The sequence below is a fragment of the Pollachius pollachius genome, assembly GCF_949987615.1.
Source record: "Pollachius pollachius genome assembly, chromosome: 1".
NCBI lineage: Eukaryota > Metazoa > Chordata > Actinopteri > Gadiformes > Gadidae > Pollachius > Pollachius pollachius.
In genome coordinates, this window is record NC_136934.1 from 24,685,759 (window position 1) to 24,711,499 (window position 25,741).

The 25,741-nt window shown below is 44.9% G+C and overlaps 1 protein-coding gene across 2 annotated transcripts in view; it reads right to left on the minus strand.

Annotated features, from left to right (window-relative positions):
* The window catches only part of fras1 (Fraser extracellular matrix complex subunit 1), a 103,754-nt gene extending 78,224 nt beyond the window's left edge, over window positions 1-25,530 (minus strand). For both annotated transcript variants that reach the window (XM_079732126.1, XM_079732125.1), the window contains exons 1-2: window positions 25,084-25,530; window positions 23,753-23,784 (exon numbers count right to left, since the gene is read on the minus strand). In XM_079732126.1, the coding sequence (XP_079588252.1) occupies window positions 23,753-23,784; window positions 25,084-25,141 (90 nt within the window). In that variant the 5' untranslated portion in view covers window positions 25,142-25,530. The remainder of the gene's footprint in view (window positions 1-23,752; window positions 23,785-25,083) is intronic.
* Between the last annotated feature and the right edge of the window lie 211 nt (window positions 25,531-25,741).

The following is a 25,741-nucleotide window of genomic DNA, read 5'->3' on the forward strand; positions in this document are numbered from 1 at the left end:
TAACCACTCAAGTTCCCGTCGTCTTGCTGTCTCGCATGTTGCACATCGCTAAATGCAGGATGTGAAAATATTGTTCAGGGTAGCTGAAATAATTGAAAGGGTAAGCCTCATTCCAGTCATCTTACCTCAACAGAGACTCACGTGGTCCAGGACCCTAAATAATGGACCAGGACTGAAGACCGCAGAGTTGCTACCCAACACACCTCAGAGAGGAAGGCTACTAAGCTTGGCTTAGCACCACACAACACCAGCATTACCGTCCCTGACCGCAGCAGTAGAAATACAACACACAATGGTCATTAGTTCCTGACCTGACCTTTCAACCACTAGATAGTTCATCCACTTGAGCTTTGAACCAGGAAACAGTAAAGTAGATACAAAGGCAGACAGGGAAAGGAGGAGGTGATGAAGTACAGATCAAGATCCTAGGTCCTGACCCTAAATACAAGCTAGACTCTTATACTAGACCCTTCTGAAGAGCCTGACCCAACCCTTGCGGATTGAGGTAGACATGCAACATGTGTAGAGCAACAGACAACCTGAACCCAGACAGAGGGTTATTTGTTAACCCAAGGATGTGATTTGACCACTTGCATCCTTGTGAGAGCTTTAATAATACATATCCTTGCCTCTTTTCATGGCGGAAACATCCTGTCCCCACTAGTGAGATGAAGACCTCCTCTCTAAACCACCCCTCCATCGCTCAGAGAAACCGCAGAGTTTCAAGGCTGTACATTTCCGTCAGCACATTGTCATGCTGGGACATTGAGTCTAAGTGAGCTGGCTTCCACACATGAACAATATTGATCCACAGGTTCCCATATGTTCAGAACACCTGCTAGTTGCAATGTAGCCAGAGAGAACCAGATATCTAGAAGTCCAGATGTAATGTGGTATTTATTCAGAAAGTGAACCTCAGATCACCCAAGCCCTACCTGTTTTGAACTCTGACCTCAGGGTCTGACGGAACTATTGGAGTGAGGGAATGTAACAGAACAAGCAGCAGAGTGCCGAGAGGCTTTGATGGTGAAGCCCAGCGGAGGACTAGATCAGACAGCTGCAAGTACTTCTCAGCAGTGTTTTTTTCTAAATGCTTTCGATGCACTTTTCTATGTCTCGTTTAATCGTATTTCATCCTTTTCAAATCTACATACAGCTTGTACAATTTCTCCTATTCATATTATATAGCTATAGCTATAACTTATATAAATATAAATATGTGTCTAATCTGTAGAGTCAGCAGCCAAGTGATGGGGTCTAAAATAATTATAATACAGGCACCCTTTAACTTATAATATTAAAATAATGAATTGACTGGTGTTACACCGCTAGAGAGTTTTTTGTAACCTTCACACTTGTGCTTTAAAGACCTTTTTTCACACATCTACTACTCATTATTTACTGAGCTTGTGGTTGTGAAGGAGAGAAGTGTGCCACACCCTCCTCCATTCCTTCCACCACTGCAGCAGAGTGTGTCAGTGGGGGAAAGACATGATTTTCTTCTGCCTGATGCTGCACTCCATCTCTTACGCCACCCTAACAACACCAGGGATTCATTCAACAGTCATTCCAAAATACGCAGTGATTTGCATTAAGTATCCCGCTTGCAGCAGATTTCCACTGCTGTCCAGATCAGATCAGCCAATGTTGTGAGTCCGGCTCTTATTAAATGGATCTGCACAAGCAGTGTTCAAACACTGTTGATTAAAGTGTAGTTAAACCACCTTGATATTTCGATCAGTCAAAAACATGAGCCAGCTGTTCGAATAAAACAAAATACTAGAGGAAAAGCACAAATACATGTGTACTTGTACAGCATACACTGTGCAGACATTCAAGTGAAGGATCCAGGGCCATCAAGATAATCAGGTACATATTGTTTCCACTAGTCCCACCCAGCAGCTCTTTCTCTCAACATCACGGCTTCCTACAAAGTGAGACGCTTGACACCGTCTCTTCTCTATTTTTGTTTCTGCTTGTAGTTCTGGGACACCTGCCTTTGTACAATGCCCTATAGCGTACTCTTCATATTGAGCCCTTTTGAATTGAGCTGAAAAGGCTTTTTCAAAAATGTTGAGATTATATTTGAGGTTTTGACATATTTTTGTGGCTGATGAATACCATGATGACATTGGCATATGCTGCCAGGCCAACGTGTTTCACGAGTACAGTCCGTTTGGTTAGCCTGAATCAAAATAAATGTGATACTTGGTTTGTTTCTAATAATAGTCTTGCTTGGTTTCACAGTGCACAAATATAGTCAAAAATATCTTTCTTCCTTAAATTCCATTCAATCCAAAATACAGAAAGGTCCCTAAAGAATAAGGTATCGAGTAAATATAAAAATAAAGTAAGAAGCAAGGAGTACTTTGCATTTCAGGCGGATGATCAGGGATTAATAATAGATTCGCAAAAACCTATATGCAACGGTGTCATTGCGTTTTTTAAACGAAAGGAAGAAACACCTTCAACTTATCGAAGCACCGCAAAGACAGATATCTAGATTTATTTAAAGAATTCAAGTTGAGTGAGTTTCAAGTCATGTTAACGTTACATCAACAATGTATCCAAAGTGTTATCTTGGTTATCCTTATCTTAAAATACACTGTGAAAAGCGAGGGTCGCATTTCCATAGAGCCAGTGGCGGACTCAGGGGGGGGGCAGGGGGGGCGACCGCCGCCCCCGGTGCCTCCATGGTTGAAAAAGTGCCCTCAAGAGGGGTGAATACGAGAGAAAGTGCCTCATTGGCTGCCCTTTACATGTGAAAAAAATGTAAAATTCTATTTTATTTACTATCCATGTTTAAAAGAAGAAGGAATAATGCCTCAGTTTGCACTTTATATTGTTTGCCACTGTTTTTTTTGTAATGTTATAGTGCTTTATTTTTATTCATTACTTGAAGGCTACATGCCAGTGCCAAATGTTTTTAATAAATGGGTGTATGTTGAAGTACATGGGATTTATTGCTTTGCTTTTGTTTTTTACCGTGGTGACTAATTGGGTATCGAGAATCGTGGAATTTCACTGGTATTGGTATCGACTACTTAATGTCTGGTATCGTGACATCCCCTACTGCTGGATTCACCCTGCCCCAACATCCAACAGGCCGTTCTTTGCCACCACAGCAGAGGGATAGGATGGGCTGAGGCTGGGTGAGGCTCTTTCCCTTCTGTTACCTCACAGGACCAGGGTTCAGCTCCTGGCATTCTCTTCATATTGCTATAATTGAGTCACTGTGGAACTTTCAAAGCGTTTTGCTCACTTGCCGAAAAAGCACAATCTGTTTTGATCCTGTCCTGGGAGAGAGAGCGAGTATGGAAAAAAGTTAATGAAGAAAGGATGGAAGAGAGAGAGGGAGACATATAGAGAACTCTCTCCATCATTTCAGTGGACAGGGGAGGGGGGCTGAGAGGATACAGATGATGGTTACAGGTACAGATGTGCAACTTTGATGAAGAGCAGAGGCAACCAACAAGCTGACTATCAACGTCAGTAGGGAAAATGGTGGGGGTTGTGGGCCTATCAGCTGTAGTAGCCTGCTACCTATTTAGCAGTAGGCGCTAGGCTGCTATGCTACAGAGCATGCTAGCCCGCTCCATATTTAGCCCTTAGCGCTATGCTGCTATCCCACCTAGCCTGCTCCAAATTTAGCAGTTTGTGCTATGCTACAGAGCCTGCTATTTGCTCCATATTTAGCAGTAGGGGCTCTGCTGCTATGCTACTCACAGTGGGTCGGCGCTCCAAACAGCTGCCAGGCGCCATGCAGGAAATGTTTCGGCTATTTTAACTTTCACTTTGTAACTAAGTAGTCTTGCTAAAAACAAACCTACTGGCTGGGTTTTATTTAGGAAACACAAAACCAAGTTCACCCAGCTTGCAGGATATGACTGGGCAGGTTTACAGGAGGCCATGAATGAATGAAGTAAACAGAGCTTGTCAGACGGTGTGTGGTTGTGTTGAGGTGCTTTAACTTCCTCTGGGTAATAAACTGGACATTAAAGCACCAGACTATTCCTGCCCTCATAAAGGATGGTCCTTACAAACCTCAGATCCTAGGAATCCCCATCGAACTACGGGGTCTACATTAAACTACAGTGCACACAAAATATTCAACATGGGGAGCACGAGATAGAGTCTGGGTTTAAATGATCTCTGTGGTCGTATAAATCTGTTTTCATTCAATAACTCTGTCTGGCATCAGTTATTCATGTACAAAAATAATACATTATAATATAAATATAGATATTAGACCTCCTGCTGACTGCTATGACCCCTGTTCATCCAGATTTGTAGGCTATCAGTTTTCTCAGAAATTAATCTAAAGACTGATTTGTGAGTCTCCCCCAGCTCCTCTGTTCCTTCAGGTGATCTTTGTAAGCCAACATGGAAGGGGAGTAGCCATAGGAGTAGGGTTAAAAGCTTCTTGTTGGCTTTGTTTATAGCCCCTTCTAAGCCCGCCTTCTCCTACCTGTTGCCGGCTCTGGTTTGTTGACAAACACATAGCTGCCTGTCAGTCACTGACATGTTGCAGCATGTAGTCAAAGCACTCAGCTCGAACCCAAGGTATTCACCAGAGGTGTAATACTAAATATTATATATTGTATATCATATATATCATATGTATCATATATCATTTAGGTTTACTGTTTACAATTGGTCTTTTGGTGAGGCAGGTCAGACAGTATAAGAAGAGAGATGAGAATTAAAAGAGGAGAAATACAGAGGGGAAGAGAGAGGGGAGGAGAGTAGGTGAGAGGGGAGGAGGTTAGGAGAAGAGGTCAGAGGAATGGAGGTAAGATCGGTCTTCAAGGGGAGGTCGAGAGGTTATCTGGCCATTTTCTAATGTTCATATAATGGTGTATTCATTTTATATGTATTAATAATGTACACATATAATGAAATAATAATGTATGAATAATTTGTGTATGAATAATTTCTTAATATTACATATATAAGAATGTATTCATATGATATGTATTATTAATATATTACGATTATATATGTTAAATATTTCTTAATAATATATTGATATAATATAAATCAATAATGTGTTTATAATATATGTGTCAATATTTCATGTATTAATATTTACATTACATTTACATTTAGGGCATTTAGCAGACGCTTTGATCCAAAGCGACTTACAAGAAGTGCATTTGTTACAATAAGTACATTTGTCATAAGAAGTGAAACAATATATCGCTGTCGGTACAGTAAAGATGTTCATAGAACCAAGTGCAAGTATTACAATCGCTAGGCTAACCCGTTCCCCGTGTAAAGCAACGATAGCAGCTACTGCAGACGCTACACAATTAAGTACTATAAATAAGTGCAATGTGCAAGTGCCAGGACGTACAACATTCAATGGTGGCTGTGCATTAATAGTTTAATAATATTACATGTATTAATAATATTTAAATATTATATTAATTAATAATGTATTAAAACTGTATGAATTAATGTTTTAAAACTGTGTGCATTAATAATGTATTAATATTATATGTAATAATAAAGTCAGAGAGCCACATGATTGTCAGCCATGTCTACAAACAGGAGGGGCTACCACATGGCCTGGCCAACAGCCAATCAGATTGAGGATCTGTGATGTAGACAACCATCTCCACTAACGATTCCAGGGCTCAGCTCTCCCTCATCAAGTTCCAAAATAACTGTGACCTAATCCCACCTCCTCTTCCTCCTCTCCAATTCTACTCCTCCTCTCCTCTCATATTCCTTTCCCCCTCATCCTCCTTTCCTGCTACTCACCTCCCCTCTTCGTCCCCTGTTCCCTCCCTCTCCTCTCCTCCTCCTCCTCCTCCTCCTCCTCCTCACCCTCCTCTCATGAACTAGAGTGTTTTGTAATCCACAACAAAGCACATTCCTTCACTGCTCAAGCAGCACCTGGTCAAAGAGTTCAAGGAAGAACGTGTCTTTATGCCATGTCAGTATACAGATGGAGGCTGTTGTGTTCTGGCTAGGGATACGTGGGAATGGAGATGGTAGTGGTGAGAGGGGGGGAAGGGGGTTGCAGGCACTTCTGTTTTTGGCGACCACATAAAAAGATGCCACAGCTTCTTGTACTCAGAGATAAAGAAACTGGAAACCACCTGGTCCATCACAAAATCTAGAAGCTCTGTCTAACCCTACCAAGCTCTGTTTGCTCTACCAAGCTGTTTAGTCCTACAAGCTGTAGCCTCTTTCAGACATAGTTCCCATAGTAAATGACTGGGATCATATTGCAGGCATTGCTAAGGATGAACACAATTCACACACGCAGCTAAATTCAGGAAAACTTACTTCCTGCGCCCTTTCACACAATTACGGAATATGGGCCAAGGGACGGATCACCCAAAAGCATTGGGTCATTGAGATATACAGTTGTTCGTAACCAAATAAGCTGTATTGCTTTACTATTGGATCAACCGAAAAGCCTTGACGCGGTGAGATAAACAGTCACCAATTTCATATATGTCTTCAGCGGATCCTTATGATTGGTTTCGCTCGCTCTACGTGGACCGTTTTACATCCGAAGACGTAACCTGCCTGTATGTGTCTAATCTCCTAAACTTTATGCCTCCTTTCCTTAACCTTTGTGGAAAACTTCATCGGGTCAAGGAGAGATGTAAAGGTGCTTCCTTTCGAACATAGGAAAAGACAGCACTGTTTAAAATTAATTAGACTCCACTTTTCCTAACCGATGTCATTGCGCGACGGCGAATATTGCTGACCTCTAGCGTCTCTAGCATGGAACTACGGTTTTCCGAAATTATTTTCAATCAGGTTATTGATTTCAATCAGGTTGTCGTAAACAGTGAGAATCACTTTGTCGAACTTGGCCAACAGGAATATTTTAGGCCACTTGAATCCCAATTCACATGTGAAAAAAAAGAGGCTGAACTTATGTTGATGTTGAAATGAACTGCCCCCAGTAGTCTTTCTTAAATGTGAAGTCTGCATTTTATTTTCTTACGGTGTATATTGTGTGCTTAATAACCAGCAATATATGAATTAATTTAGATTCAAATAATATGTTTCTGGAATTTTTATCAATTATTATCAATTGTATTTTCTTCTCTTCTCTTCTCCTGCCTTACCACGTCTCTCATGCGTCTTCGCGTAGAGTCGGTAAACTTTGTCGGTGGTATGTTGCTTTAAATATTGCCGCTGTAAAGGATTATGGGATACCACTATCTCCTTCCTTTCATAAAGGTTGCTCGGGAGTAATCTATGCTAAAGGAGGGTAAAAGGCTGCATCAAGGCTCCTTTTCTAAGCATTCCAACCACCTGTCCCTGAGGCAGAGCTTAGATAAGGAGGATGAGGTGTGGGAATATAAAGTCTTAAACATGGGGCCAATGAGGGAACAGAGGAGATGCCAAATATGGAGATGAGTCTAGACCCTAGGGTTTCGCATGGTAGTAGGTTTGATAGGAGGACTTGGATCATTTGTGTCACAATCACTGGTCATAATAGACCACTGAAGAATAAGTCCCTCCCATAGACATTTGACCAAGGGAACCGGGAGGGTCGGAGGCGGGACATATTCTTCAGAGGTCTACCAGGGAATGTGAAATACTACCTACAAATACCTACAAAAAACCTTTTATAATATAAAGATTCTGCATTACGCCGTACAGAAGCTGTACATTTCAATGAAGTTTTGAAGGTTTTCTGTGTAAATTACTTTAAATTATAAAGTTCTTGCTTTAAAAGCCCAGTAGGGATCAGGCCTTTTGAAGATACATTTTTATTTTACACATTTACCGGCTAGTCTCTGCCAAGCATAAACACTGTTTGATTTCTGCTCAAAGGGTTCTTCAGTAGAACAGAGATACAAGCTTGGCATCTCCAAAATATTTAAATCTTAATCTAGTGTCGCCATATAAATCGAAGGAAAGGATTTCATTTAGAGTTAGTTTGGTTACTCGTCCTTTCCCGTTTCATTATGCAGGGCACCGGATGAAAGTTAAAAAAATAGTTTTGAAGCGAGTCCCCTCTATGGCAACCATAGACTTTAAGAAGCAAAACAAATAGGCATTCAATAGCGCACATGAGTTTTGGATAGCACATTATTTGGTCTCTAAGGGAAATCCCTCTTTCTGTTGGGTTCAAAGTTATAAGATGTAACATTTAACTGCATTAAAATATCTACAAACCACTCAAACCATGTCATATATTTTGTTGACTTGTCTTCTAACATTATTCCCAATTATTTCCAACAATTTTCAACCCCCCAAAAATCTGTGGTTTTATTCAAGGTATTTGTCCGTTACGTTTAGTGAGGATGGATGGTGGGATCATACTCCCTTTACCAGCATTAGAAACCCCAGAAATACAAAAGACTCACAAATACATGGTCTGAATCTCAACATATACCCGTGTCCTCGTTTTGTAGGTGCTCTTCTTGGTTTCGCTTTAATTGCATTTTAGTTAGGCTTTTGTTTAGGGCAGGGTACTTATGGACAAGGGCGTAGGAACCGGGGGGGACGGAGGGGACGTGTCCCCTCCAATATCGGAGACAGGCGCATTTGTCCCACCTAAAAATTATACCGGATCTGTCAGGTTTCCGATATGTGTCCACCCCAGTGTTAAACTCATTCCTACGCCCCTGCTTATGGATATGGCTGAGCTACCCCATATAACATTATCTACAGCTGTCTAGGTGGTCGACCCATATAATTGTAAGTTAACAAGTTCACGTTCTGTTACTGGTGGCTATTTCATTCAAACAAAATGACATAACGTGAGTAAATATGACTTAACGTAGTGTCATTCAAACTTTTCACCAGCAATGGTGAAGAAGTTAACAACACTGTTCCCACGCTACATCACCACGTCATCAAGCTCTGTTCTCTCTGTAATGTGATATTCTGTCTGCGATATTTCTGATGAAGCATAGTGAAGTGAAGCTGTTCATCTCTGCTCTACTCTCAACCAGGAGAGAATCTGATGCATCTTGTTAACATAAGTTGCACTAATATTGGGGGCCAGTCCAGCTCCAGCTGTGGCCTTCCTAGAACGCTTTTGTAGCGCCTGACCTCACCAATGGCGTGTTTCCACCGAGTGTTGCGGTACGGTTCAAACGAGGTACATAACTTTTTATCACAGATGTGTTTCTTTTCATTTCAGTATCCAAAATATCAGTGCTCTGTCCAGGATAGTCTGCTGTCCAGTACCTCCCGGCACAGTGTCCTCAACCTGCCCCAGTCAGAGTGGGTGGATCTCTTGTTTAATTAAATGGTTGATATCATGCTTTTTCGACTTGACCCTTTGTTTAGACTGTTGAATTACATATGCATACATGTTTTATGTCTGCTAAACTAGAAAAATCTAAGTCTGAGCCAGGGGGAGTATTCGCCCCCACTGAGAACGCCCCTCAATAAGTGTGTGAAGCAGCTCAAACTTTACCTCAGTAACATTGAGACGTTCAATGGACGGTGCTGAAGTGCAGAAGTCACGCCTCCCGGCTACCCGCAATGTTTACAACTTCTCGTGGGTGTGAATTTGCAGACGCACGCGCAAAGAGAGAATAATAAGGGCTATTTATAACATACAGGCATGTAACCCTATTCTACTTGTACCCCCAAATGTAATTATTAACCCTAAAAAGGCATGATATGGGATCTTTAAGAGATTCCACAATATGTTTATAGGTTCTGCTTAAATGTGCTGCAGATTTCCTTTCAAGCCTGTGCCTAATAAATACCTAAGGCATATAAATAATATAAATACAATATTATGTATTTTATGTTGTCACATGATTGGGAGTTTGAAACTCTGTGTGGTGGAACCTTCTAGTGTGCCATATGCATTCCTGCATGCGACCAGCCCTGACCCCTCATCTAGCACATCATCAAGAGGTTTGCCCCCAACCATCACTCTGAGTAACCCCCCCCCCCCCCCCCCCCCCCACCTGTTCCCTCTGCGGGTGCTCTAATGGGGGGCCCATACATTTTATGACCCCTTTTCCTGAGAAAGGCACTGTCTGCCGTTCCCATCAGGCTTAGAGAACAAAGTCACCAGTCCTGCTTTCGCCTAGACTCTGTGTGTTCTTGTCACAGTAAGGATTGGGTTGGTGTTAGGATGGGAATAAAGTATAATTTATGACTGTAAGGCTTTAGCAATGAGAGGTTAGGAACAAGGGTAACAACGATGACTGTCACCTTGTTTCCCAGGGTCCCCTAATGCTAACCTTCGGACAACACACGCCATAAACCTTATCTGAGCATGAAGATCACAGAGTAGTCTCCTAGCAGCCCCGTCTCCTAGTCTCCTAGCAGCCCCGTCTCCTAGTTCCAAGCAGCCTAGCCTCTTAGCAGCCTAGTGTCCTAGCATCCTAGTCTCTTAGCTGGAAGATTACAGTCTTGTATTCTAGCAAGGACATCAAAGCCTAGTCCCCTTGCAGCCCAGTCTTATAGACTCCTAGTCTCCTAGCAGCCTCGTCTTCTAGTCTCCTAGTCTCCTTGTCTCCTAGCAGCCTGGTCTTCTAGTCTCCTAGCAGTCGGGTCTTTTGGTCTCCTAGTCTCCTTGCCTGCTAGCAGCCTAGTCTTCTAGACTCCTAGTCTCCTAGCAGCCTACTCTCGTAGCAGGAAGATCCCAGCCTAGTGTACTAGTCTCCTCTAGCCCCCGTGCCTTCTGCTCCTTCCCTCCCAATAAACAGCATTCAGGACAGCAGCTTCCTGCATCCACCTCAGGCAAAGTAAAGCCCCTGATCATGTGATCGGAAGGGGGTCTGGGTCCAGATGTTACACAGCACCATGGTTACATGACACCTGGAATGATGTTCTGGAACACCTCTGATTATACATCTTACCTCAGACTGTCTACACTACAAAGCGCCACACGATAGTCGGGGGGAGTGGGAGAGGGAGAGATTGACATTGTTTGGCCCCAGGGGCCATGCTGTACTAGTGTTTGACAGGGGCCCCCCAGATCCCTACAGAGGAGCATGCCACTAGGGCTGTGTTTCTATTTTAAGCATCCCCAGGGCTGCTGATGGCATCCCAACCAGACTGAACTCTTAGTTTAGAATCAAATAGAACTGACATCAATGTCTCACCCACTACCTGCTCCTTAATGACCTGTCTCTGTACTGTCTAACCCCTACCTGCTCCTTAATGACCTGTCTCTGTACTGTCTAACCCCTACCTACTCCTTAATGACCTGTCTCTGTACTGTCTAACCCCTACCTACTCCTTAATGACCTGTCTCTGTACTGTCTAACCCCTACCTACTCCTTAATGACCTGTCTCTGTACTGTCTAACCCCTACTTGCTCCTTAATGCCCTATCTCTGCATTCAATGTCTAACCGTTTCCTCTCAATGTCCTGTCTTTTTATTCATTGTCTAACCCCCACAAGCTCCTTAATGTCCTGTCTCTGTATTCACTTTCTAACCCCTACCTGCTCCTTAATGACCCATCTCTGCATTCACTGTCTAGCCCCTACCTGTCAATGACCTGTCTCTGTTTTCATTGTCCAACCCCTACCGGCTCCTTAATGACCTGGGTCTGTAGTGTCTTACAACTACCTGCTCCTTAACATCTCTGTATTACTGTAGGTCACATCTCTTCAAAGAGAATAGCGGCAGAAGACACAGGAGAGTAGGTTCTGGAATTAGCCCATTAGCCCAGCTGTGTCCTATGTGAAATCTCACCAAAACATCTGATCCCCCCTGGCCCCCACAGAGAAGGGGGCTGAGGAGAAGTGCTGACTCAGTGGGTAGCAGGCTGGGAGACGATAGAAAATATGTAAATGTAAATGTTCCCTCCGCTCCAGAACCGAGGGCCTTTCTGAGGGTCATAACGAGGATCAAAATGGTTAAGGTTTCTGTACTTTTACAAAACCCACAGCCACTGTCCTCCCAGCACAACAATGCCCCCTTCAAACCCTTTGTGTGTTTTCTGTCCAAGAATAAAGGTGTGCGTTTGTGGAAGGGGTGGGGGGGTTATAAAAGGTCCTCCATTGAGCGGTGGGGTAAAGGGGCTTATTGAATGTTTGCACTTAAGGAGAATACCTCTGTTTACTGTTGAAAACAACAGGAGGAATGTCTGAGTCGTAATACGGCTTGCATCCCATAATTATCACACACAGGGCTGAGGGCAGGGGGAGAGAAATCTAAACTACACACACACACACACACTCCCCCCCCTCCTCTAACCCCTTTTAGATCGGGGGGGGGATAGGGGGGGTGGGGGGTATATAAAATATATCCACCTTTCCCCTGCAGGCACTATGCTGGTGCTCCAGCCTCAAGTCAGAAAAACCTTGTTAGAGGAAACTGCTTCAACAGATGATCATACATTTAGTCAATCACTAGTAACAACAGCCCACAGACAGGAGGAAATAACAGAGGACCAAGGACTCTGCAGTTCCGCCGTTTCTCTTTAACACTTGGACATCAAACGGCCCCACAGCCACACATTATGGTACCTGTAATTGTTTCAAATTGGCCCCTTTCAGAAGCGCTGGGAACAGTCGCTGTGTTTATGTATGAGTCAGTCAGTAATAGCCGGTCAAGACTGGCTCCCATGCTGCAACACTCCAACACCCCGAGGTTCACAATTCACTCACTTTAGGCTTAGAAATATATCCAACCAGACCTGACCAGAAGATGGAAGATGGGTCAGACAGGAAGTAAACTCACAGTATCAGGGCACAGAAGCACCGAATGGCCCTCAGCTCCTAGCAACAGCCCCACCCTGCAGGACACAGGTCAACTACATCCCAATGGAGGCTGAAACAGTGGCGGGGGAGAAGCAGACTGTAAGCACCAGTCTGGGTTCAGATAGCCTCCATCTTAAAGGAATAATACAGGCTAAAAAACACACACAATGTGAGACAATCTATAACATTGATTTACTATTCAGTCCAAGGTGGATATTTCCGATATGTAATATTGTACCAATTTGACACTGGGTAATATGTCACGCTTCCCGCGATCTGCTCCAGATCTGTAAATGGTACGTTTAGAAAAAGGTTATATAGTAATCAAATGTTTTATTACAATATGCAAAACAGGCTTTATTATTAATTGTGAAAGCTTTGATTTGTCAGTATGCTAATTTGGATACAGTACACAACATGGGCGATTACTTTCGACTGTCCCTTTGTGGACGGGATTAGAGAGTGGCGGGATTAGAGAGCTGGTTACTTGGCCGGGATGGCAAGCCTGGTAACGCAAACTCTAGCTTAGCCAGGGGTGCATTCTGGAACACTGAATGGCCATGGTTTAAAAAAATAAGTTGAGTGCAGGGAGAAGTGCTTCTGAGAGAGAGGCAAGCAATAGCTTTGGTGGGTTAACAAAAAAAATCATCATGTGCACAATAATCAGTAGATCTAATGATATAGAGCCTGCTGAAGCAATACTTGAGGGTTAGAAAGATAGAGCAGATGAGAGCAAGAAAAAACTTTTTCTGCCATTAGTGTTGCATTCAGGCCTCTGTGGAGGAGCTTGGCTATACGTGATTGACAGGCCAAATCTCTTCTCAGAACCAATCTGAGATGCCCTGATCACTCAGAAATTAGGTAGGAGTGGTCTTAATGCAAAATAGTCTCATCCAGCACAGTCAACTAGAAACAGATATTCTCACATTTCTCTCACTAATATGGCAAAGTCATCCAACATTGAACATATTCAGGGATTTTGATCCTGTACCACTCGCTTCTGTAGAGAAATTCAAAGTCCCAAACGGAATGAAAGTGAACAAAACTATTATTTGATACGTATGGTTGATATTTGAAGACATACACTCCTGCAGTAATGCCCCCCATGTGAGGTATTAGCGTCTATTGAAATCGAGTTTAACTGAAGCAAAGTGGAATCCAGCTAGAGAACCACCCCCTAAAATTGCATCATCCTTAAAGGTCCCATGGCATGACAATTTCATTTTATGAGGTTTTCTAACGATAATATGAGTACCCCTAGCCTGCCTATGGTCCCCGAGTGGCTAGAAATGGCATTAGGTGTAATAAGAGCCCTAGGTATCCTGCTCCGCCTTTGAAAAAACTAAAGCTCAGATGGGCCCATTTGGAATTTGGCCCATATGTCGTCATAAGAGGCCAGGTTAACTCCCCTTTCTCTGCTTTTACCCGCCCAGAGAATTTGGCCCGCCAATGAGACAATGATCTACGATTGTGCGGGCTCCACATGTGTGTGTGTGAATACACACACTATAACGCAAGTGTTAACGCAAGTGCTTCTTTGTTATTTGGATAACCGTTCTGCTGTTGGTGTTATGGCACATAACACGCAACACAATAACGCAATCTTGTGTAAAGCTCCCATTTGGTGAAAAAGACTAGACTGCGTCGGGTTCTCTGACGACTCTGGTACTTCCACAACGAGACTCGTGGGGGTTACCTCGGCCATGGTTGAGAAGAAATTGGGAGAAAGGAACTTTGCCTTTGACTTCCTGAAGTCCAGATTGAACGCGACTTGGAGGAGTAAGGGATTGTTGCCCGGGATTGTCTCCCGCCGGAGCCCCGCGGTGGTGGTGCCCCGGCGGAGTGTGTGTGCCCCGGCGGAGTGTGTGTGCCCCAATTCCTTCTCAACCATGGCCGAGATAACCCCCCCTATGAGTCTCGTTGTATAAGTACCGGGAGTCCGCAAATGGCAACAATCCCTTTCTCCTCCATGTCCCGGTTCAGTGTATTAGGGACCCACTAACACCTATATAAAACCATCCATAAAGTAGCATGCCATGGGACCTTTAAAGAACCTAGGAAACAGAGAAGGCTGAGGTAGGATACGCTGGGTGGGGGACGTGGGGGGTAAGGATAGGCTGGGTGGGGTCAGGATAGGAGAAGCTGTTCAGGGGTGGGGTGCAGGGAAGGTGGGGGACATAGGCCCTCTTATGTTCTTTGTTATTTGGGATAGCGTGCCAGAGCTTGCTGGGTGGTTGTGGAGGAGACTTCTTTGTGGAACAGTCCAACGTGCGTAGGTATGATTCCAGCATCTTGTGGGGTCCTGCATGGTGCTTGGAGGAGGAGGAGCTAAGAGGAGATGAAGGCCAGGACATGTTGGATCTAGTGCCAACATGAGCACCCCAGGTTAAATCATATCTCCACCTTTCATCTGTAGCCTCACCTCCACCTCCAGCAGACAGCTGGCGGATGCTTGGTGACACCCCGGTCTCTTAAAGACAGTATCAAGTTACAGAGAAGACAATGGCCGCAATTTGAACTTCCAGAACAAGTGGAAGGAGGAGGAAGGGAAGAGGAAGGAAGAAAGGAAGGAAGGTAAGAGGGAAGGAGCGGTGGAATAAAGTAAAGAAAGGAATGTTTGGTCTGGCAATCACAGACACAAAACATGTAATGATTAACCCTACTATCCCCTGCTCTGACTTGAGGAGAGACAGGAGAAGACGGAGAAGAGGGTGGAGGAGGTGGAGAAGCTGGTGTGGTGTCTCCAAACTGAGTGCAGAGCTGTGGGATCCCAGGGACTTAGCTCCGGTCTGGGTGACAGGGCTCCAAATCCTAGCTGGGTAAGGCAGCCCTTAGGCCTACTACATGCCTTGGTATTCACTGATAACAGAATGGAGAGACTCAAACCCTCCGAATGAACTGAGAGACAAAGAAACTTCGACCCCTGCTCCCGAGGCAAAAAACTGTGAAAGAACTGTGGGGGCTGGGGGCATGGGGGCCAGCCTGTTTGTTTGCCAATAAGCCCTGTCTGGGTTTCTTTCAAACAGTTCTAGTCCGGTCCGAAGGGTCTGACCAAATAACTACAAAATAATTAAAAAAAAATGGGTACACTAAAGTACCTACTTCATCAATTACCTTACGACAATACAAAGGCAAAAAAGGTGAGCTATTTTTTAGGTCATGTACTGTGGGCCGATGGGCTCAAACTCATTGTGCTACAGGGTGCCGTTGCTACTACGGTGTGGCTATGAGCCGAGCTCAGTGCGCTGTGCCCCTTCTGCGAACCGCCGCGGTCAAATTCTAGTGCTTGCTGGACATTTCTAACCGAGCCCGGGGCCGTGCATCATTCTAACCCAAACCCTAACCCTTGGGGTTATACAATACATAATATTGCAAACCGGTTCAGCCTGGAATGAAGCAGCCATTCTCCCGAGGGCCAGTCGGCCCTGTGTCGAGGTCAACTGAGGCACTCCACCTGCAGGGGCATCAACACCTCAGTAGCAAGCTTTTTAACCATAAAAGAGTTTCTGTGAGAAACAGTTTCTCCTCAAAAGCGTCATGAAAGGAGCAGACTGAAGGCTCTTCACAACCACCACGTCTGAATAATTCAGAGCTCCCAGAATGGTCTATTTATGATCTACTGCTTCACAGACCCTAAAAGATCTCAATAGATCTCTAACCCTAACTCTAACCTTCTCGTCTTGAAGAAGACTTCTAACCACTAAGAACACTTTCTTACTTTGAATTGCTGTCAAAAGTTCAAAGTGAGAAAAAGATCCTACATTTTACTCGTACTATGGAATGACACACTTTGCTGAAAGTTTTAAAGTTGTATTTTTAGCTACAAAGCAATTTACCCAAAATGAGAAAGGATGTGACACAAACTATGAAAGACTAGGCAACACTGTATCACATGCAAGGTAGCACACGCTATGTAGCAAATACTAGGTAGCATACAATAGGTAGCACACTATGTACATGCTAGGTAGCCCACTAGGTAGAAGCTGCTAGGTAGCAGCGTTTGGAACCACAGGAGTACCATCATAGCCCCTCCCTTCTGAGGCTGGTAGCATGATGTAATTAGCCTTGGTTGGGTCATCTGACAATATGGAGAAAGATACATATATTATCATTCTATTATCCAGATTCACACAACTTTATTGACCAAATGATCACTGCAAGGCTGTCACACCTGTCTGCCACCGCTGTCATCTGGAAAACAGGTGCAAAGTGCTCTCTCTCTCTCTCTCTCTCTCTCTCTCTCTACCTTTTATTCCTCTCCTTACCCATGATGCTCTCTGTTCCTCTTAGGATTGACTGTCCTCCTCAGTCCCCATCCCCATCCCCCCTTGTCTCCAAACCATCTCCCTTACCTCCCTAATCTCCTCATAACCCTTCTCACCTCCTCCCTACCTCACTCACCTCCTCCCTACCTCACTCATCTCCACCACCCCCTCTATCGCCTCCCTCACCTCCCTCATCTCCTCCCCACCTCCCTCACCTCCCTCATCTCCTGACGTCCCTTATCTATTCCCCACCACTATCATCTCCTCCCCCCCTTTATCGCCTCCCTTATCTCCTCCCTCACCTCCCTCATCTCCTCCCCCCCTCTATCGCCTCCCTTATCTCCTCCCTCACCTCCCTTATCTCCTCCCCCCCTTTATCGCCTCCCTTATCTCCTCCCTCACCTCCCTCATCCCCGCCCCCCTCTATCGTGTTATCGCTAGCAACAACAGACCACTTGCACACATGAATAATGATATTATTCTTTGTACATTGATTATACATTGAAAACAATCAATGTACAAAGAAACGCCCCATGGACAACTTACAACAGGCATGTTGACATGATACTGATGGAGCTCTGTCTATGGTGTAACCTGGCCCCTGGTACCTCAGACTGGGTAAGGGGTCTCTAGTGTAACCTGGCCCCTGGTACCTTAGAGTGGGTAAGGGGTCTATGGTGTAACCTGGCCCCTGGTACCTCAGGGGTCTAAGGGTTCTATGGAGTAACCTACCCAATTCATCCCTCTCACCTCAGACGAGGTCAACAGAAATATAACATCTAACCATGCCACCACCTGCCCCCTTGACACTATCCCTTCCTCCCTCCTCCAGGCTGTGTCAAACGACATCCTGCCATTTCTAACCGCACTTATTAACTCCACCCTCACTTCTGGCATTGTTCCAACGTCTTTCAAGACTGCCAGAATAAAGCCTCTCCTCAAAAAACCAACGCTTGATACCACTGACTTCCAGAATTACAGACCGGTATCTCTTCTTTCATTCCTCTCTAAAACATTGGAACGTGCCGTCGCTAACCAACTGTCCTCCTATCTCTCATCTAGCAACCTGCTTGACCCTCATCAGTCAGGCTTCAAAAAAGTACACTCCACTGAGACGGCTCTCCTCGCGGTGACTGAGTCCCTCCGGGCGGCCAGAGCCTCGTCCCTCTCATCGGTTCTCATTCTCCTTGACTTGTCTGCAGCATTTGACACTGTGAACCACCAGATCCTCCTCGCCACTCTCGCCCAGCTTGGCATAGCTGAATCTGCCCTTTCCTGGTTCACGTCCTACCTGATGAATCGCACTTATCAGGTAACATGGAATGGCTCCTTGTCCAAACCTTGCACGCTTGATACAGGTGTCCCTCAAGGCTCTGTACTGGGGCCTCTTCTGTTCTCCCTCTACACCAGATCTCTGGGCTCTGTAATTACATCCCACGGCTTTTCCTATCACTGCTATGCTGACGACACTCAGCTATTTCTCTCCTTTCCCTCATCTGACAAAGCCCTGATTGCAACACGCATATCTGAATGTCTGGCAGAAGTCAGCACCTGGACAACTGCCCATCACCTGAGGCTTAACCTCAACAAAACTGAGCTCCTCCTAATCCCAGGGAAAGATTGCCCACACATGGACTAACTGGTCACTGTTGAGAACATCACTGTATCTCCTTCTCCAACTGCCAAAAATCTTGGTGTAGTGTTGGACAATCAGTTATGCTGCACCGCAAACATCACTGCGGTGGCCCGATCCTGCAGATTTGCACTTTACAACATCTGCAGGATCCGGCCCTTCCTCACAAGGGAAGCAGCTCAGCTTCTAGTCCAATCACTGGTCATCTCACGCCTCGACTACTGCAACTCGCTCCTGGCTGGACTCCCTGCCTCTGCGATTAAACCCTTGCAGCGCATCCAGAATGCGGCAGCGCGCCTCGTGTTCAACCTACCAAAGTTCTCACATGTAACCCCCCTCTTCCGAGACCTCCACTGGCTCCCTGTAATAGCTCGCATCAGATTCAAGATGATGGTACTGGCATACAAAGCAGTCGATGGAACTGCCCCTGCCTACCTCCAAGCATTAGTAAAGCCACACACCCCAGCTCGATCCCTCCGCTCAACTACCTCAGCTGGACGTCTGGTACCGCCATCGCTAAGAGCAAGCAAAGGTCGATCAGCAAAGTCACAACTTTTCTCTGTTTTGGGACCTCAGTGGTGGAACGAGCTCCCTACCGATGTCAGGACCGCAGAGTCGCTCACCAGCTTCCGCAAAAGACTCAAAACTCACCTGTTCAGAGTTCATCTCGACTCTGCATAGAAACCAATGCACAGCCACCATTGAATGTTGTACGTCCTGGCACTTGTACATTGCACTTATTCAAGGTACTTAATTGTGTAGCATCTACAGTAGCTGCTATCGCTGCTTTACACGGGGAATGGGTTAGCCTAGCGATTGTAATACTTGCACTTGGTTCTATGAACGTCTTTACTGTACCGACAGCGATATATTGTTTCACTTCTTATGACAAATGTACTTATTGTAACAAATGCACTTATTGTAAGTCGCTTTGGATAAAAGCGTCTGCTGAATGCCCTAAATGTAAATGTAAATGTAAATGGCCCCTGGTACCTCAGTCTGGGTAAGGGGTCTCTAGTCTAACCTGGCCCCTGGTACCTCAGTCTGGGTAAGGGGTCTCTAGTGTAACCTGGCCCCTGGTACCTCAGGGGGGGTAAGGGGTCCTCCCTCTCCCTCAGAAGGAAATCCCACGCACTGATTTGCTTTCTTACCATAATAGTTTTTACAGGAAATAGTCATCAGAAAAAATACTATTAACCATACCATCAACAAGAACAGAACTTCGTTAAACAGCTTTTTCATCATATGCACCAAATGTCTGGAATGAACTTCAAGCCACCTTAAATCTAGAATCCCTCCCACCTCTCAATACTTTTAAAAACCTTTTAAAATAAACCCTGACTGAACAATGCAACAGTTTTTTTACCTGACGCCTTTTAAGATATCTGTTTGTATAGCTTGATATTAAGTGTGTATTGTCTAGCATTCTAGTGTGTGTAGTGTGTCATTTGTGGTGTAGTGTTTGGCCTTGTCTAGTCTTTTGTGTATTCTGAAACTTTTTGCCGCCTCTCTTGGCCAGGACTCCCTGGGAGAAGAGTTATTGTAACTCAATGGGACCTTTTCCAGGTTAAATAAAAAATATGTATTGTGTACCCTGGCCCCTGGTACCTCAGGGGGGCTGAGGGGACTATGGTGTTACCTGGCCCCTGGTACCTCAGGGGGGCTGAGGGGTCTATGGTGTTACCTGGCCCCTGGTACCTCAGGGGGGTTGAGGGGTCTATGGTGTAACCTGGCCCCTGGTACCTCAGACTGGGTAAGGGGTCTGTAGTTGGAGCCTGGCCCCTTGTCTGAGGCTGCGTCCAGGGCTATTTAAGCGGTGGCTTACATTTTGATCCAGCAGTGGTGTGCATTGTCAGGAATTCAAGCCAAGAGGCAATATATAGTGATATATTTGGAGCTGCTCCTGCGTGTTGACCAGCTGGTTTACAGTTCCCGGTCTGAGAAACAAGACTCCAAGACAGAGTGAGAAGGAAAACCCCACCTTGGTATTCAACACAACATAAATGGAAACTGAGCCATTCAAACTCATCTTAGCTGTCAAACCGACCATAAAAGATACCGGACATTCACGCTCATAATCTAAAGAGGGGTTAATAATATGCACCAATAGTCAGGCTTGCTTATCAACTTCAGGTTGTAATGGAATAACGTTGCAAGGTATAATAAACTACAGATATAATATAAATATTTTTTTGTCTGACATTGAAATAAGGGAGGTAGTAGTAGACTACAACCACATCCTTGTTTTAAAAAATGATTACATTAGCATGGCTCATTATGCCTAGGTGCATAAGCAGGAACAAGCTGTTGGTGGTGGTGATGTGGGTGGTGGGGAATTTGGTGGTGGGGATGTTGGTGGTGGTGTTGCTAGTGGCGATGTTGGTAGTGATGTTGGTCATGCAAACTTCCTCTGACTAAAAAATAAAAGTCAAGAACTGGATTCCAGAGTTCCAGAGGTCTAGGGAGCTCAGAGCTCACCATGGCAACGTAGACACGATGCAAACACTGGCCTTGTCACGCTGTACATTTCTAGTTCTCACTCCCAATCTCTTCCCATACCTGCATGCCTGTCTCCCTCTCTCTCTCTCATCGTCTCTCCCCCTACCTGCAGGCCTCTATCTCTCTTTATATCTCTATCTCTCTTCTCTCTCTATCCCTCTCTCCCGATCTCTCACTCTGCCCACATGCCTTTCTCTCTCTATCCCTGTCTCTCCCCCTACTTGCAGGCTTTTCTCTCTCTCTCCCCTTAGTGGCATGCCTCTCTCTCTCTCTCATTTTCTCTTTCTCAACATCTCTTCCCTTACCTGCATGCCCCTCTCTCTCTCTCTCTCTCTCTCTCTCTCTCTCCCTCTCTCTCTCTGTGTGTGAAGGAACATCTATACTTTTAATGCAGGGTACCCTAACCATGGACCTATTAAAGAAAGACAGCGGATTAAAAAATGGCGTCCATTCATTCCTATGAAAACTGCTCAATGGCGCAGGGCAACATCAAGGAGAGATTTGCTTCCGCATGGGAGCCGGCCACGCCCTTGTGCATGACGTGCCGGATGCAGAAATATTCTCGTTGTCTAGCATTGTTAGCATTGTAGCATCATAAGCGAGAGGTCTATCTACACATCCCTCGGCAACTTTAAGTGATAAAAAGTCAACACAGTGCCTAAATACATCAACGTCATTCATGTTAGGTAAAAGGAAAAACCTCGGACACGAGAAGTTAACTGAGCCGTGCACTGAGCCCTCTCGGATGCCGGGCCGAAACAACATTTGTTTCACTACAACTCCTTTCAGCTGCCCACCCCTCCTTCTCCTGCAAAAAATAAATAAATAAAACGGCTAATAAAACGCTTAAGGTGACGTTTTGGAAAGAGAAAACTTACATTTTATTAGTACATGGTATAAAGATAATTATGAGCCTTTGATTGATATCCAGACATTTTTTGCGGAGACAAATTCCTGTTCCCCACTTGTATTGGAGTGAACGGAGATATCTACTTCTGGGCCCCTTGAATCGAGGGACCCGTCCACAGCCCGCTTAAACAGCTGCAATACCAGGCTTGGCCGCTGAGCCCTGGTGGATTGCGGAAGTATGCACTGTTCCCGGGGGCTTGACCCTAACCCCTATGTGTTTCCTTGTGTGTGTGTGTGTGTGTGTGTGTGTGTGTGTGTGTGTGTGTGTGTGTATGTGTGTGTGTGTGTGTGTCCACTTGTATGTGGCTTATGAGCTCTACTGTGATGGCTTGACGGAATGAAAGAGCAGCAGGGAGCCAGTGGTCTGTCATTAGGAACTAATCTAGACCATCTAGAGTGTAAAGCAGCTTTTCTATTGGTCATTATGCAGTACGGATGCAATGAAGAGAACACTATACTATACAAATACTGAGCAAACCTGAATTGGTGATCTTTTTGTTTGAAGAAAAAAGGTCCCACTGTGAAAAGGTTTAAGAGTCCCTGGTTCCGAGCATCTAGACCTAGAATAACCACCTTCCCCTGGTGGGTCCTGAAAGGTCCTTGTCCCTGATCCCAGAGGATCACACAGCTGTCCTCTCTGTAGCACATAGAAGGCCCAGTCTGCTGGTCCTAGACCAGCTAGACCTGCTTGTGGTGTAGACACGCTTGTCTTCCAGAGCTGCTGCTGGTCCAGACCTTCTCCATGGCTGTTACATTTCCTACTACTGGTTTGTTCTGATCTTTGCTAAGTGGATGTATTGATTGACAGCATGTCTGGACTCAGTCCAGTCACGGACAGGGATCAAAAACCGGCCCTGGCATTTGCACCCACCAGCGGCCCACGGGGTGCACGCGGTTACAGATACAACTTTTCACGCACAGAAAAAAAACACACTTTTGATACCCCCAGTGATGGTGAACTTAAACTTAAATGCGTTAAACAACTGCACCAAAACATGGACATATCAATGCACAACCCCAATGCATAAAAAATGAATAGATCAGAGCCAGCCGCTCCATAATAAAAACATGTCTTATCGTCATGCAGTTGACAAAGTACAAAGGAGCTTGCTCTTCTCCACAACCCTGTCTATCACGTCATCCGAATCCAAGTTAATAAGGACCTCTTTCTCTGTCGCCATCACTGATGGCGACAGAGTATAGCTTCCAATTCCAACTTCCAACAACTCCAAACACGCAGATGCGGTCTGACCTCCTCGATTCGGTCTTGAAATTCCCAGAAGTCATTGCTTCATTTAACAACTCTACAAACCATGTATGGTTCCAAACCAGGGGACTTAACTAAACAGGTCAAGGAATAAACCAGATAATTTTACTAATCTGGTAACTTGAGAAGGTAAGATTTGAATCTTAAACTCCAAGACATGCCCCTTCCATAAATATAACTTCTAATAGACACACTGACCAATGGCAGCCAAGGATAGGACACAAGGATTTAGACACACGATGTCATCACTGAAGGCTTCTCACTACCATGCTACCTCACAGGGCTCATCGAAGAACCGCCATCATCATCATCAAAGTCAGAGCAGATCAATTATTGATCACTCACATCCTGTCAGCTAACACTTCAATACAACCTACTCAACACAACCACACAACTTTGCCTCTCAACATGATTCCGTCATGTGAATAATACATGAGCATATTACCCATCATGCTTTGTAATGCAGACCGAGCCTGTGATGACCATGGCGAGTGATGGCGAGTGTGGGGTACGTACCATATACAGAGATCCATGGTGAACACAGGCTCCTGTAAGAAGAGATGGGGTGGGCATTAGCGTGAGGAACAACAGTGAGAAGAAGTTCCCCATACAGGTCAAGGAATCATGGCCACAAACTGCTTCATAAACACCTACAATGTTCTCATCTGCAGGCAGAATCTGGTTTATGTGCATGTATATGTTGGCCTGTGTCCATCCAAATTAGGCAGATATTAGGCATTTGTAAAGTCCGCTGACTAGGGTCATCTATCTGTGTGGACACTATATATGGGTACATTTTGAAATGGCGAAATGGCTAACAACATCACACCAGATTGTCACAAAATTCAGGCATTTAAGTTTTGGAAAAGTGTTTTGTGTTGTTAAGGTAATTGGTAAGACTATAGGGGAAAGCAGGGACTATGGTAAAGGAAAAGTCCATCTAGTTGGACACGGCAGCGACATAAATCCAAATCCTGTTAGGGTTTAGTGTTTCGGGAGAAATTACTCAAAGTGTTTCATACTGTGACTCTGTGCAGGAAGTATACCTGTAGGGCATATTATCTGAAACACCTACGGATAATTTCAACCTGTTCCCGCCAGACTGCTCTTGCCTGACTGATGGTCACGTTTCACAAAACTCTTCTGCACCATCCTTTGAACAGATGTCTAACTGTTGAATTTCTCTAATTTGCTGAAATTTGACATGTTTACAGAGGCTTATATTCATTCAATCCCTATTTGCAGGTTTGTAAAGTTAAATCTAATTGAATCTAACTTTAAACGTGTGTTTTTCTATTTGGAGTTTCTATCAAAAAAAAAATCGAGAAGTGGTCACAAAGAGGTTATCTTCACAAAACATCTTGTGAGGGAGATCTACACACACTTTTTGAATAGACTTTGATGATGACTATAAATTCAGAAAAAAGGTTGACAAGACATGGGTTGTTAACATCGTAGACTTTAGCCGAGCTCATTTTGGGGAGAAAAGGTATTCATCCGTGCTCTGATGATCCTACATGAGTGACAGGGAGGCTATTACTCATTCATGATGACCCCTAAACCCAACACACAAGCGTGGTGCACAGCAGGAATCGGTAATAACGGCCTAAATCCGGATTATAACACACCTTGGGATTTACATTCTGTGGGAATTATTTTCATCAATACCTTGCCAAAAACTTTATCCCCAGAACATAGCCTAATCTTATATAAACATCGTTTTGACTTGCGATACGCATAGGCCTATCCCATGACCTGATGCTCTATTTAGGATCTCCAAAACAAATATCCTTTTGAAATTTGATATCTCAAAAAGATAAACCAACACTGGACCAAAGAATACCCACCGTATGCTCCGGGGGATCCGCAGACCACCGCGGCTACAACGAGCCACCATAAAGCCATGATCACGGCGACCAGTGGGGCATACGACCCGATCCCGAGGAAACGCCGTCTCGCTTGACTTACACCACAATACCTAGCGGATCTACCACCATTATATTGTTATTCTTCAAACGTTGAAACCAATGGCGCCACCGGACCAGGGAGTAAATAATGTAGCCTACTGCAGAAAAAGATTTGGACGGGTTTGTAGAGTCGAGGAGCGCACGGATCTCTCCGCGTCGCGGTCTGAAGGAATGCGGTCCGAAGTGTTCCCTCGGCGGAATAACTTCCCCTCCGGTACCGGCAGGTGTTCTCCAACCTGCGACGCTCGACCAGCAAGGCGATTAAATCGCGTCCAGATAAATGAACCCTATAATTAGCATACTACACAGACAGGACGGCTCGCACGACACAGCTGCCGTCTGAATGGGTCCTGGTGGTGGGAGCCGTCCCAGTGCCCAAGGGTCCCACCCCTTGTTACACCCCCAAGCCCAACTCTTTTAGATAACTCAAATCACAGCACTGCCTGTCTGCAGCAGAGATGCGCTCAGTCAGAACCACACACTTGTCATACCGGTGAGAGGGCACACTATGGTCTATGGAACACTTTATGGTCAGACA